Source organism: Salvelinus alpinus, chromosome 26, assembly GCF_045679555.1.
Source record: "Salvelinus alpinus chromosome 26, SLU_Salpinus.1, whole genome shotgun sequence".
Classification (NCBI taxonomy): domain Eukaryota; kingdom Metazoa; phylum Chordata; class Actinopteri; order Salmoniformes; family Salmonidae; genus Salvelinus; species Salvelinus alpinus.
Window position 1 is genome coordinate 46,643,617 of NC_092111.1, and position 15,342 is coordinate 46,658,958.

The 15,342-nt window shown below is 44.0% G+C and overlaps 1 protein-coding gene across 3 annotated transcripts in view; it reads left to right on the forward strand.

Moving 5' to 3' along the window:
* The first annotated feature begins 825 nt into the window (after nt 1-825).
* The window catches only part of mtdha (metadherin a), a 33,587-nt gene continuing 19,070 nt past the window's right edge, over nt 826-15,342 (forward strand). For all 3 annotated transcript variants that reach the window (XM_071369092.1, XM_071369094.1, XM_071369093.1), the window contains exons 1-6: nt 826-1,278; nt 1,677-1,766; nt 4,134-4,218; nt 12,505-12,660; nt 13,311-13,358; nt 13,556-13,723. In XM_071369092.1, coding sequence (XP_071225193.1) covers nt 931-1,278; nt 1,677-1,766; nt 4,134-4,218; nt 12,505-12,660; nt 13,311-13,358; nt 13,556-13,723 — 895 coding nt within the window. In that variant the 5' untranslated portion in view covers nt 826-930. The remainder of the gene's footprint in view (nt 1,279-1,676; nt 1,767-4,133; nt 4,219-12,504; nt 12,661-13,310; nt 13,359-13,555; nt 13,724-15,342) is intronic.

The window sequence follows — 15,342 nt, forward strand, 5'->3', positions numbered from 1 at the left end:
ACTTATTTCTATCATAGGTAAAGAATCAAAGCAGTACATCTCTCCACAATAGTGTAAAATCTTCATAAATGTGTTCAATTATAAATCTACTGGTGTCTTGCCACAGTTTTCTTACATGTAAACAATGGCAAAAAAGATGCAACACTGTTTCTGGGTGGTCATTACAAAAGGAACAATTTGAGTTGATGTTTTCCTTAAACTTCTTCATATAGTGGTTGGCAGGATAATAATTATGAATCATTTTAAATGAAACTTCCTTAATTTTGTTAACAAGTAGGTATGTGTGTGGCAACATCCAAACCTTTCCCCAACAGATAATATCAATTGAACCGTTCTGATAAGGCATGAGATAAGGGTATAGACACAACATCCTCGTATCGCTCTGTTGTTGAATGGAACAAAAGAGAACCAAATCTTTCCTACTGATGAGTCAACAGGGTTAATATGACAGGGAATGTTTGTTCTGAGGGTCTTAACGCGTTCCTGAATAATAAAGCAACACCTGACGGAATGGCATCTAAAACAATTGCAAAATCTTTAGGTGTTTCAGGGATCTTGTAAAGTGATCAGAATTCCTTATAACTAAGTTGTTTTTTAAAAACTCTGCATTTACAAGTTGGCTCACCAATAGGATATTATTTCGGAACCAATATTCTCAAAACAAATAAGTATTTTATACAATATATCCCGATTTTATCAAGGCGCTCCCCCCGCTTTCTCTCGATGACGTAACTGGCCTTTCCCGGTGCCCCGCCGCCCGCCCCGCCGCCTCCGCCCACCCCGCCGCCTCCGCCCACCCCGTCGTCCGCACCGCCGCCCTGTAAACAGCTTGTCAGACCGTCCAAGCCCCTCCCCCAGCTAGCAGCGGTAGCTAACAAGTTAGTGGTGCTAGCAGTGGCTAAGCTACATGCTAGCTGGCGCTTTGAGAAGATGGCAACGGACTGGCAAGCTTCAGCTATAGAGCAAGCCGAATTGATATCCAGTCGTCTAAGAGAGCTGTTATCCACCGGGGAGGGGTATATCCGATCGGAGTTTGGGGTGGAATTGGGCCTGACGCCTGAGCTGTACCCGTCATGGGTGATTCTCTCCACGGCGGTGGTTGGGCTGCTGGTGCTGCTGGTTCTGTCGTGGGCCGCGGTCTGTGGCGGACTCTTCGGTGGGAAAAAGCTAGGAGCTCCAGTTACACAAGACAGTGGTGATTCCCTCAAGGCCCAACTGAATAAGATTGTGAAGCCCGAGGCACAAAATAAAAAGACTAAAAAGAAATCTACTGAAAAGGTAGCTTCACATATAGCTAACTAGCTAGTTGTAAATGGCCATTGTCGTGGCACTGGCAAACTTCCATTCAGCTGAGTTTTGTGTTGTTGGCCGTCTAGCTAGCTGAATATCGAAACCATTTCTAAGATTTTGCTTTGTTTTGAAAGTTTACCTTGCAGATAGCTCTCTTCGTTAGTATGAGTCATCGTATTCTCATGTAATGTTAGTTAGCTATCAATTCCATGTGAATCATAAATTACCTACTAGCTTTGCAAGTTTAACTAGCTAGCCAATTTAGCTAGTTTGCGTAGTAAGCTGTCTGGCTGGTTAACCATAGCTTGTCTGATCACCGTCAGCCTGCCAGATGTCTTGGTTTATCATGTTATAGTTCAATATGTCGTTTCTCTCTCGGCCAACAGAAGGCTCAGTATAATGGACGAACAGTGCCAGAGCCTCAGGAGGAAGTGAGAGAAGAGATTACCAAACCTTCCCCAGAGATTAAAACTGAGGTTTGTACCTAACAATAACACATTTTTAAGTCTTCTGAAAGTGTATTTTGGATGACAAGGGGGAATGTATTTGTCATCCAATTCCAAAAGGCTAAGCGATCCTTGCACCTGCAAATCAGCATCTGTAGCAGTTAGAGTTGATGAAAGCCCTGTGTCCACAGTAGTTAGTTGATGAAAGCCCTGTCTCCACAGTAGTTAGTTGATGAAAGCCCTGTCTTCACAGTAGTTAGTTGATGAAAGCCCTGTCTTCACAGTAGTTAGTTGATGAAAGCCCTGTCTCCACAGTAGTTAGTTGAAAGCCCTGTCTCCACAGTAGTTAGTTTATGAAAGCCCTGTCTTCACAGTAGTTAGTTGATGAAAGCCCTGTCTCCACAGTAGTTAGTTGATGAAAGCCCTGTCTCCACAATAGTTAGAGTTGATGAAAGCCCTGTCTCCACAGTAGTTAGTTGATGAAAGCCCTGTCTCCACAGTAGTTAGTTGATGAAAGCCCTGTCTTCACAGTAGTTAGTTGATGAAAGCCCTGTCTCCACAGTAGTTAGTTGAAAGCCCTGTCTCCACAGTAGTTAGTTTATGAAAGCCCTGTCTTCACAGTAGTTAGTTGATGAAAGCCCTGTCTCCACAGTAGTTAGTTGATGAAAGCCCTGTCTCCACAATAGTTAGAGTTGATGAAAGCCCTGTCTCCACAGTAGTTAGTTGATGAAAGCCCTGTCTCCACAGTAGTTAGTTGATGAAAGCCCTGTATCCACAGTAGTTAGTTGATGAAAGCCCTGTCTTCACAGTAGTTAGTTGATGAAAGCCCTGTCTCCACAGTAGTTAGTTGATGAAAGCCCTGTCTCTACAGTAGTTAGTTGATGAAAGCCCTGTCTCCACAGTAGTTAGTTGATGAAAACCCTGTTTCCACAGTAGTTAGTTGATGAAAGCCCTGTTTCCACAGCAGTTAGAGTTGATGAAAGCCCTGTCTCCACAGTAGTTAGTTGATGAAAGCCCTGTCTCCACAGTAGTTAGTTGATGAAAGCCCTGTCTTCACAGTAGTTAGTTGATGAAAGCCCTGTCTCCACAGTAGTCAGTTGATGAAAGCCCTGTCTCCACAATAGTTAGAGTTGATGAAAGCCATGTCTCCACAATAGTTAGAGTTGATGAAAGCCCTGTCTTCACAGTAGTTAGTTGATGAAAGCCCTGTCTCCACAATAGTTAGAGTTGATGAAAGCCCTGTCTCCACAGTAGTTAGTTGATGAAAGCCCTGTCTCTACAGTAGTTAGTTGATGAAAGCCCTGTCTCCACAGTAGTTAGTTGATGAAAGCCCTGTCTCCACAGTAGTTAGTTGATGAAAGCCCTGTCTCCACAGTAGTTAGTTGAAAGCCCTGTCTCTACAGTAGTTAGTTGATGAAAGCCCTGTCTCCACAGTAGTTAGTTGATGAAAACCCTGTTTCCACAGTAGTTAGTTGATGAAAGCCCTGTTTCCACAGCAGTTAGTTGATGAAAGCCCTGTATACACAGTAGTTAGTTGATGAAAGCCCTGTATCCACAGTAGTTAGTTGATGAAAGCCCTGTCTCCACAGTAGTTAGTTGATGAAAGCCCTGTCTCCACAGTAGTTAGTTGATGAAAGCCCTGTCTCCACAGTAGTTAGTTGATGAAAGCCCTATCTCCACAGTAGTTAGTTGATGAAAGCCCTGTCTCCACAGCAGTTAGTTGATGAAAGCCCTGTCTCCACAGTAGTTAGAGTTGATGAAAGCCCTGTCTCCACAGTAGTTAGTTGATGAAAGCCCTGTCTCCACAGTAGTTAGTTGATGAAAGCCCTGTCTCCACAGTAGTTAGTTGATGAAAGCCCTGTCTCCACAGTAGTTAGTTGATGAAAGCCCTGTCTCCACAGTAGTTAGTTGATGAAAGCCCTGTCTCCACAGTAGTTCGTTGATGAAAGCCCTGTCTCCACAGTAGTTAGTTGATGAAAGCCCTGTCTCCACAGTAGTTAGAGTTGATGAAAGCCCTGTCTCCACAGTAGTTAGAGTTGATGAAAGCCCTGTCTCCACAATAGTTAGTTGATGAAAGCCCTGTCTCCACAGTAGTTAGTTGATGAAAGCCCTGTCTCTACAGTGGTTAGTTGATGAAAGCCCTGTCTCCACAGCAGTTAGTTGATGAAAGCCCTGTCTCCACAGTAGTTAGTTGATGAAAGCCCTGTCTCCACATTGTAATGAATGTATTGCTTTGTGCCGAGAAGGTGACACGGTGGCTCCAACACAGCACCCCTATCATTCATCTAGTGTGTATATACATCATTTCAATACACCCATTACCAGTGAATGAGCATAAGGACTACTATTGCTTGCGCTTTTTGAAAGTTTGACTTTTTGTTGTCTTTAATTGAATAGGTGAAGAAAACCAAGAAGAAAGACAAACCCGAGGTGAAACCAGCCAAGAAGGTTTCTGCTCGTGATGGCAAAGAGCCTGATGATGGTATGACCTTTAACCCCTGTATGAACCTGTCACCTTGGTTGACTTCTTTATACCCTTGTAGCTAAATGTATCCTGAGGAATTCTACTGATTTCATTCAGACTGTGCCGTTGAAGACCCTTGTATAAGGCCACAATGGCACTGTTAGGGGATTAGGCAGTGACTCACAGGACGCGTCTGAAATGGCATCCTATTCGCTACATAGTGCACTATATGGGGACTAGGGTGTAATTTGGGACGCGTCCCTAGTGTCCAACTGAACTTGCTTAGTCAGCTGGGTGAGAGGTTATGACTAATGGTTCTGGTCCAGGTCAGGAGTTCCAAACTTCATCTGGAAAGTGGCAGTTGTTTGGCCCAATCTGTTGCTTAATTTAAGGATTGTAAAATCATTCAGCGCGTTGTGTCAAGATCACAGATTTTAGAGAAACAACAAACGTCGGTACATATAAGTGTCTTATATCGCCTGAAAGCTTAAATTCGTGTTAATATAACAGCACTGTCCAATTTACAGTAGCTATTACTGCGAAAAAATGCCATACTATTGTTTGAGGAGAGCTCCTAACAACAAAAGTTTACACCGAGATAGGTTTGATAAATTCACCTCTGAAGGTGAAATGTGTACTTACATTCTGAAATCTTGCTCTGATTTATCATCCAAAGGGTCCCAGAGATAACATGAAGTGTCGTTTTGTTAAGATGAAATAATTGTTAATATCCTGAAAAGGTCCATATAGCAGAAGCACAATCGATTTAGTTTTTCCACTTGTTCAATTTGCAAAGAAGGGAGTCTGTGAAAATCTAACCCTAAACGTTGTTTCAACCAGTCAAATCACGTTCGTATTTATTCCTCAGAGATCCTAGAAGGTAACAAGACTTCACTATTTCATTAGGGCTGTAGTATATCCTATAGGACACCATATTTGGTCAGTGAGCGACGCCTTCATGGCACGCCGATGACGCTGGCAGCCATCTCTTGAACGACCAGCTTTGTCAAATAAGCACCAATCGGGGGTCAAACAAAGCTAGCTAGATAGCCAATGAGCTGGGCTTTACGGGAGTACCCGGAAACCATGTATATGTCATATAATGTAGCTACCAACCTTGTACGACAGCAAGCCTTTTCATTTTGGACAAAAATTATAAGGATTTTCAGAGTTATGAAAACTGGTTGTTTTGCAAATGTTGAACTTATATGGCTACTAATAATGGGAAAGCTAAATCAAAGTCCAAGTATACAGATTTGACGATATTCTTGCAGAAAAATTGAATATGAATGCGAATGTCTCCTTCACCATTTGCCCAAATGTACCCGTGGACTTCATATGAAGTGTTGAGGATCAGTCATACTTCAAGTTATCCATCTGAAACAGTGCACATACACTGCTGCCACCTTGTGGACACTATCAGAATTACAACCAGAGTGATGGCTATAACAGTGATCTTTCTCTTGCATTTCGAAGATGGTGGTTAAAAAAAACACTGGTTGTTTTAAAAATATTTTTTATATTTTCTTCTACCAGATCTATGGTGTTATATTCCCCTACATTCAATTCACATTTCCATAAACGTCAATGTGTTTCCTTTCAAATGGTACCAATAATATGCATATCCTTGCTTCAGGGCCTGAGCTACAGGCAGTTAGATTTGGGTATGTCATTTAGTTTGAAATTGGGGGGGGGGGAGGGGCTGTCCCTAAGAAGTTTTTAACGATTGATGTCATTTGACCTTGATCTTTGTAACATCAAGCTGTGTATAAACTTCCATGTTGGCCAAGCAGTAATTAAGGCTATGCAACTATCTGTATGATGACAGTCATTAAAACCTTTAAAAATCATCTTTTACATTAAGAGATGTATAAAGGTGGTCAAGGGGGGGGTGATGTTTCCCATAGATGCTGATCTTGGATCAGGTCAGGTCATTTCCATGTAAACGGACAACCAACATGACAAATGAAAGCTATGATAGTTTGTATTTGTGAGAAATTAAAGTGTTAAATTATACTGTGCATTCGTAAAGTATTCAGACCCCTTCCCTTTTCCACATTTTGTTACTTTACAGGCTTATTTTAAAATAAATATATAAAAATAATTTATATATATATATATAAATGTTAAAACATTTCTAAAAACCTGTTTTCGCTTTGTCATTACGGGGTATTGTGTGTAGATTAATGATTTTTATATATATATATTTTTTTATATACCTTATTTACGTAAGTATTCAGACCCTTTGCTATGAGACTCGAAATCAAGCTCAGGTGCATCCTGTTTCCATTGATCATCCTTGAGATGTTTCTACAACTTGCTTGGAGTCCACCTGTGGTAAAAGGCCTCACAGTTGACAGTGCATATCAGAGCAAAAACCAAGCTATGAGGTCGAAGGAATTGTCCGTAGAGCTCTGAGACAGGATTGTGTCGAGGCACAGATCTGAATGCCAAGCATCATGTCTGGAGGAAACCTGGCACCATCCCTACGGTGAAGCATGGTGGTGGCAGCATAATGCTGTGGGGATGTTTTTCAGCGGCAGGGACTGGGAGACTAGTCAGGATCGAGGAAGGGAAAGCTGAACGGAGCAAAGTACAGAGAGATCCTTGATGAAAACATCCTTCAGAGCGCTCAGGACCTCAGACTGGGGCAAAGGTTCACCTTCCAACAGGACAATGACCCTAAGCACACAGCCAAGACAACTCAAGAGTGGCTTCGGGACAGGTCTCTGAATGTCCTTGAGTGGCCCAGCCAGAGCCCGGACTTGAACCCGATCGAACATCTCTGGAGAGACCTGAAAATAGCTGTGCAGCGACACTCCCCTTCCAACCTGACAGAGCTTGAGAGGATCTGCAGAGAACAATGGGAGAAACTCCCCAAATACAGGGAAAGGAAAAGGGGGGATACCTAGTCAGTTGTACAACTGATTGCCTTCAACTGAAATGTGTCTTCCGCATTTAACCCAACCTCTGAACCAAGGAGGTGCGGCTTCGGCGCCCGGGGAACCGTGGGTTAACTGCCTTGCTCAGGGCTAGAACGACAGGTTTTTTACCTTGTTAGCTCGGGGATTCAATCCAGCAACCTTTCGGTTACTGGCCCAACACTCTAACCACTGTGTGCCAAGCTTGTCGTGTCATACTCAAGAAGACTCAAGGCTGTAATCGCTGTCAAAGGTTCTTCAACAAAGTACTGAGTAAAGGGTCTGTATACTTATTTAAATGTGATTATTCTTTTTGTTATTTTTAATACATTTGCTAAAATTTCGGATAACTTTTTTTAGCTTTGTCATTATGGGGTATTGTGTGTAGATTGCTGGGGGAAAAAATGTATCCCTTTTTATAATAAGGCTGTAACGTAACAAAATGTGGAATAGTCAAGGTGTCTGAATACTTTCCGAATGCACTGTATTTTACATTTCCAACCTAAAAAATAGGAATAAGCAAATGCTTTGATTTCTGGTCAAACAGGAAAAGGAAACGTCTAAGAAGGTATAAATAAACACAATAATGTTGACGTACAGACCCCTGCCAACTAATATGAACACTTATATTTAGTTAGACATTATTTTGCCTTATGTACGTTTTAAGAAACATTGCCTTGTGCCTTGAAATTCCATTACCAAAAGCCCACATATTTAAGATATAAAAATAAAAAAATCTCCCTCGTGAAGGAGGATAATGAAAGTTCACAGAAGGAACAAGTAAAGGACCTATCAATTAATTTGTTTGATATCAAATTTGTTTATGAATTAAGTGATTACAACTTAATTCTGTTCTTAAACTGGTAACAGAATTTCTGCAATTTTTAAATTTGCTACAATGGGAAATCAAAGTGGTCACCAACCACAGTTGGGTTCACAAGTTTGGACGGCACAGTAAAGTAAGAGTACTGTAACGTAGAGCACATGAGTTGAGTACAATATAATGTACTATAGTGGACTGGACTGAATCGTTGTTCACAGTATACTGAAACCAATGCACTTTTGATACACAGAAACGGTTCAGTACTATAATTTATGTTTGTTACTTCTGTCGAATGGATGGACTCTCAATCAGAATATCGCCAAGAGCCAAGAGCTCCACTTCCTCATTCTTTGCTAGAGCTGTCTGGCTGCATTGTTCGCTCTGACAATGACTGTGTGTACACTGAACAAAAATATATGTTAACATCCCTGTTAGTGAGCATTTCTCCTTTTGCCAAGGTAATCTATCCACCTGACAGGTGTGGCATATCGAGAAGCTGATTAAACTGCATGAGCAGTACACAGGTGCACCTTCTGGTGGGGACAATAAAAGGCCACTCTCAAATGTGCAGTTTTGTCACAATGCCACAGATGTCTCAAGTTGAGAGGGAGCGTATAATTGGTATGCTGACTGCAGGAATGTCCACCAGAGTTGTTGCCAGAGAATTTAATGTTCATTTCTCTACCATAAGCTTCCTCATTTTAGAGAATTTGTCAGTACGTCCAACTGGCCTCACAACCTCAGACCACGGCACACCAACCCAGCACCTCCCCATCCGGCTTCTTCACCCTGGGATCATCTGAAACCAGCCACCCAGACAGCTGTTGAAACTGTGGGTTTTCACAAATGAAGATTTTCTGCACAATCTGCCTTCGATGGCCACTGGCACACTGGAGAGGTGTGCACTTCAAGGATGAATCTCGGTTTCAACTGTACCAGGCAGATGGCATCGTGTGGGTGAGCAGTTTGCTGATGTCAACGTTGTGAACAGAGTTCCCCATGGTGGGGTTACGGTATGGGCAGGCATAAGCTACTGACAATGAACACAAATTGCCATCGATAAAATCCAATTGAATGCACAGAGATACCGTGATGAGATCCTGAGGCCCACTGCCGTGCTATTCATCCGCTGCCATCACCTCATGTTTTAGCATGATAATGTACGGCCCCATGTCCCAAGTTATCACATCATGTTTCAGCATTATTCATTTGAACTTTTTTTAAAACAAGCACACATAAAACTTGAAAAAGCCATACATGCACATGAATAAAATCATTGAGGATAACACACAATAAAGTCTGGGACTTACAAGGATCTGTATACTTCCTGGAAGTTGAAAATGTTTCATTTCTTCCATGGCCTGCATACTCACCAGACATGTCACCCATTGAGCATGTTTGGGATGCTCTGGATTGACGTGTACAACCACATGTTCCAGTTCCCGCCAATATCCAGTGACTTTGTACAGCCATTTGAAGAGGAGTGGGACAACATTCCACAGGCCACAATCAACAGCCTGATCAACTCTATGTGAAGGAGATGTGTCTCGCTGCATGAGGCAAATGGTGGTCACACCAGATACTGACTGGTTTTCTGATCCACGCCCCTACTTTTTAAAGTTAACTGTGACCTAAAGATGCAGGTCTGTATTCCCAGTCGTAAAATCCGTAGATCATGACCTGATGAATGTGTTTACATCAGCTGATTTCCTTATGAACTGTAACTCAGTCAAATCTTAATAATTTGGCATGTTTATATATTTGTTCAGTATATGTGAAGACTCTAGCGCATTTGCGAACAAGGAATTCTGATAAACATGGCGTCTCATGTGGGAGATCTATGTGGACAAAACATGTGCAGTTTGAGCTACTCCAGGAAGTGACGTTGCAGGCTAGCTCAGTGCTGCCCCCTCTCATTGAGCTACTCCAGGAAGTGACGTTGCAGGCTAGCTCAGTGCTGCCCCCTCTCATTGAGCTACTCCAGGAAGTGACGTTGCAGGCTAGCTCAGTGCTGCCCCCTCTCATTGAGCTACTCCAGGAAGTGACGTTGCAGGCTAGCTCAGTGCTGCCCCCTCTCATTGAGCTACTCCAGGAAGTGACGTTGCAGGCTAGCTCAGTGCTGCCCCCTCTCATTGAGCTACTCCAGGAAGTGACGTTGCAGGCTAGCTCAGAGCTCAGGCCGACCAGGGTACTGCAGGCTGCCATTAGCTACTGATTCTTAAAGTAATGGGTTCAAGGCCAATACATCTGGAGTAATGGAAAATAAATTATTGGTACCATGATTGTCTTTGAAATGTCTATTTATTTACACGAAGATTGGCATTTTCCCATTCACTATAATGGGGATCCTGTTTTCTGTAAACAATGCCTGCAGTACTGCGGTCGACCCTGAACTTTGGCTTCAATGAGGGGGGACAGTCGTTCTCCCTGCTCCGCACTCATGCTGCACAAAAGTTAACATACTTTAATAATTTAACATGGCATGTAGAAATGTTGAAACTGTTCATTACTGTTCGCAAAACAGCAATAGAATGCAAGAGGTACCAGTATTTTAAAACATTTAAAAAATAAATGTAACTTTTTATTTAACTAGGCAAGTCAGTTTTAGAACACGTCCTCATTTACAATGACGGCCTACCCCGAATTCGGACGACGCTGGGCCCATTGTGTGGAAGCTATGGGAGCTTCCAGCTTTAATTGGAGGCTGACTTCCCTTGCTAGCTGACGCTAACATTATTTCACTACCCTACTACTTGGTTTGTGATATGCTAACCATAGTGCAAAATATACTGATTTCAAAGCTGATTGTCCCCAAAACTTTATTAATCACTTCTTTGTTTCCCTCGCCTCCCGTCTGGTTTCCACTAGATGCCACAGCCACGTTCTGCCTCCCGTCTGATTTCCACTAGATTCCACAGCCACGTTCTGCCTCCCGTCTGGTTTCCACTAGATTCCACAGCCACGTTCTGCCTCCCGTCTGGTTTCCGCTAGATTCCACAGCCACGTTCTGCCTCCCGTCTGGTTTCCACTAGATTCCACAGCCACGTTCTGCCTCCCGTCTGGTTTCCACTAGATTCCACAGACACGTTCTGCCTCCCGTCTGGTTTCCACTAGATTCCACAGCCACGTTCTGCCTCCCGTCTGGTTTCCACTAGATTCCACAGACACGTTCTGCCTCGCGAATAACGTCATTACTTTCTCAGAGACAGCGCACACGTTTTATAAAAGAGATTGCTTCTTCTATGCAAATGTCAATCAGTACAATAACATATGTTCTCTTAGCATTTGCCAATAAAATCTGTCCTTAATTCAAGGGGTTGTTTGTCATCTATAGTCCCATGATACCAGCTAAAACAGGCTGACTAACTCAATGCATTCATTCTCCTATTGAATATGTGTTAACCTGTATTGGGACTAGACCTAGGCCACATCTTGATTTACCCAGTTTATCAAAAGAGATATACATTTGTACCGTTGTTGTTTTGTAGTTAGATTGGTAAGTCAAATGGATTGTATCATTGATTCATTAATGCATACATAGCTGTCTCTAAAACAATTTGACAAACATTTTCAAATGTAATGATATTGAACAGCGCAGTAGCTGAGATGATCTGTCTGGATAAAGTGTCATTCTGGGACTTTTTGGCTAATACGCCTTTGTTTTTGTGTCATGATGGTATCGGGTATCATGATATTTAAACCTGGTATCGAAGTAAAATTCTGATATCATGACGACACTAGTACTGGACTGTAGTCTAATCTACTATGCTTTGATGTCCAAACTTGTCAAACATGGAAGTCTATGATTGGTTCGGACCAACCAAATTTGTCATAGCTGACACCCCATTTCTTTCTGCAGACATTTTTGAATCTTAATCCAGAGCAGGTATTTAAACGTTTTTGGAAAACGTGGACACAACTTTTTGTGAAATTTTACCGAAATTCTGTTACCAAACTTTGCAAATGCACAGCTCTTTCAGTCAATGTTTTTGTAAAATGTTAGAAGTAGTCGTGCATAGAGTTGTATGGTTTGTTAAACTTCTAAATATTTTTTATTTATTTGGCATTGATTTGAAATGGAAAATCAGTCTCGGCGCAAATCCATTTCCTTGTAAATACCCTCAAGGTTAGAATGGGGGAGGGGACGCTGATCCTATATCTGGTTACCATGGAAATACACTCAAGATTAGAATGGGGGAGGGGACGCTGATCCTACTTCTGGTTGCCATGGAAATACCCTCAAGATTAGAATGGGGAGGGGACGCTGATCCTACTTCTGGTTACCATGGAAATACCCTCAAGATTAGAATGGGGGAGGGGACGCTGATCCTACATCTGGTTACCATGGAAATACCCTCAAGATTAGAATGGGGAGGGGACGCTGATCCTACTTCTGGTTGCCATGGAAATACCCTCAATGTTAGAATGGGGGAGGGGACGCTGATCCTACATCTGTACCCAGGGGAAAATTCACCCCAGATCTCTTAAAGTTAGGGAGATGAAACAACATTTATAATCCTAGTAGATTTAAAGAAACCAAACCCCTGCTCTCTCTTCCAGGTACGTGGGAGACTAAGGTGAGTAACCGGGAGAAACGGCAGCAGAAGAGGAAGGAGAAGGGGCCTGACGGGTCAGGAAGCCTGGAGGGGGTGGAGGTACCTCACCGCCAGGTGGAGCAGCCCCCTCTCACCGCCCCGGTCAACAGGAAGAACAGAGGTATGCCATCTGTATTAGGCTGGTAACTTTCCCACGTTTCCCAGAAATCCTGGTTGGAAGATCATCAGAATCAGTAAGGAATAAATAGGAAATCTGTGACTCTGGGCATTTTGGGAAAGTTACTGAGAGCTTGCAACCCTAGCACTGACTCACTGTGTCCTTTGTCTTCATAAAGTATGTCAGAGGCTCTCAAGGATATGTACCGGTGTGTAGTTAAAACATGTACTACATTGAACAGAGACGTGTGTAAGAAGCCGTTTACAGGGCCAGTTTATTCCAAAGCAGATGTCAGATTTCACTCCCCTTTTAGTTGGATTTGAACACCTGAAACTCCTTTCACTCATCTCCTGAGGAGGGCTCCGGTGTCATGTGATCTCCTGAGGAGGGCCCCGGTGTTATGTGATCTCCTGAGGAGGGCCCCGGTGTTATGTGATCTCCTGAGGAGGGCTCCGGTGTTATGTGATCTCCTGAGGAGGGCCCCGGTGTTATGTGATCTCCTGAGGAGGGCTCCGGATGTTGGGCATCCGTGATAGGTGCCTTTCAGAACCGCTGTCTGTTTGGTTGTCAGTGATTTTCTTTCTTAGTTCCCTTGTGAGCAACATTTTCAGTTTGTTCTCTCCATTGAGACAGTGTCTTCTCTTCCCCCGTAGAGCCCTTGCACCTGAGGACTGGGAAAGGAGATTCTATCACGACACCAGGTAAAGTACCGCTGTCTCCTAGTCTGATTCTTGTCCCGTCAATAACTAAACTGTTCAATCCTGTACAGACATATTTGATCCTGGACTGTCCTTTCCTGTGAAGAACAGCTTGTTGCATCCAGCTGAGTGTGTCCATGGAAGGATAACATATTTTCACTAAGCCAAAGTAACACTGACCGATCCATGTCTCCCTCTAGTGTCCACCAGCTGGAGAGAGGAGCCGTCAGTGAACGGTGGAGGGTGGCCAGATATCTCCATGAAGCTGCCCACCCATATATGCCCTTCAGACGGGGAGAAGTGGCCGGCCATCCCTAAAGGTCCCCGACACTTGAACTCCGAACCCACCTGGAGACAGGGCACTGAAGGTAACCTACTGGGCTTAACCCTAACCCACCTGGGGACAGGACACTGAAGGTAACTTACTGGGCTTAACCCTAACCCACCTGGAGACAGGACACTGAAGGTAACCTATTGGGCTTAACCCTAACTCACCTGGGGACAGGACACTGAAGGTAACTTACTGGGCTTAACCCTAACCCACCTGGGGACAGGACACTGAAGGTAACCTACTGGGCTTAACCCTAACCCACCTGGAGACAGGACACTGAAGGTAACCTACTGGGCTTAACCCTAACCCACCTGGGGACACCTAACCCACCTGGGGATAGGACACTGAAGGTAACCTACTGGGCTTAACCCTAACCCACCTGGGGACAGGACACTGAAGGTAACCTACTGGGCTTAACCCTAACCCACCTGGGGACAGGACACTGAAGGTAACCTACTGGGCTTAACCCTAACCCACTTGGGGACACCTAACCCACCTGGGGACAGGACACTGAAGGTAACCTACTGGGCTTAACCCTAACCCACCTGGGGACAGGACACTGAAGGTAACCTACTGGGCTTAACCCTAACCCACCTGGGGACAGGACACTGAAGGTAACCTACTGGGCTTAACCCTAACCCACTTGGGGACACCTAACCCACCTGGGGACAGGACACTGAAGGTAACCTACTGGGCTTAACCCTAACCCACCTGGGGACAGGACACTGAAGGTAACCTACTGGGCTTAACCCTAACCCACCTGGGGACACCTAACCCACCTGGGGACACCTAACCCACCTGGGGACAGGACACTGAAGGTAACCTACTGGGCTTAACCCTAACCCACCTGGGGACACCTAACCCACCTGGGGACACCTAACCCACCTGGGGACAGGACACTGAAGGTAACCTACTGGGCTTAACCCTAACCCACCTGGGTACAGGACACTGAAGGTAACCTACTGGGCTTAACCCTAACCCACCTGGGGACAGGACACTGAAGGTAACCTACTGGGCTTAACCCTAACCCACCTGGGGATAGGACACTGAAGGTAACCTACTGGGCTTAACCCTAACCCACCTGGGGACAGGACACTGAAGGTAACCTACTGGGCTTAACCCTAACCCACCTGGGGATAGGACACTGAAGGTAACCTACTGGGCTTAACCCTAACCCACCTGGGGACAGGACACTGAAGGTAACCTAGGCTTGGGTTTGGATGGTGGATTCATCATCTTGGTCCTGTTTAAAAGTTTTGGTTTTTCCATTTTAAGAGGTTGGACTTTTAGCACGTATAGCATTTTAGCACGTATAGCATTTTAGCACGTATAGCATTTTAGCACGTATAGCATTTTAGCACGTAAGGTGCACAGATTGGTGTCACCTCGTCAGTCAGTATGCGTTACACCTGTGCTGGTTGCCATCTCGTTAGTGGGAAAGTGTTTCACCTGTTGGCCCAGGTGCTATTTAGGAGTGGCTGGCCCAGTGCTCCAGTGGAGTTTAAGAGATGTTGGGGAGACACTTCACATCAGCTGAGGTGTGAATTCAAGCTCAAGCTATATAAGGTTGAAAGAAGTCTGAGTTTTGGTTTTCCCTGTTCGTTTTGCTCCATATTCTTTTTACTCCCTGTCCTAAGTTGTGTGTTTTCACCGCCC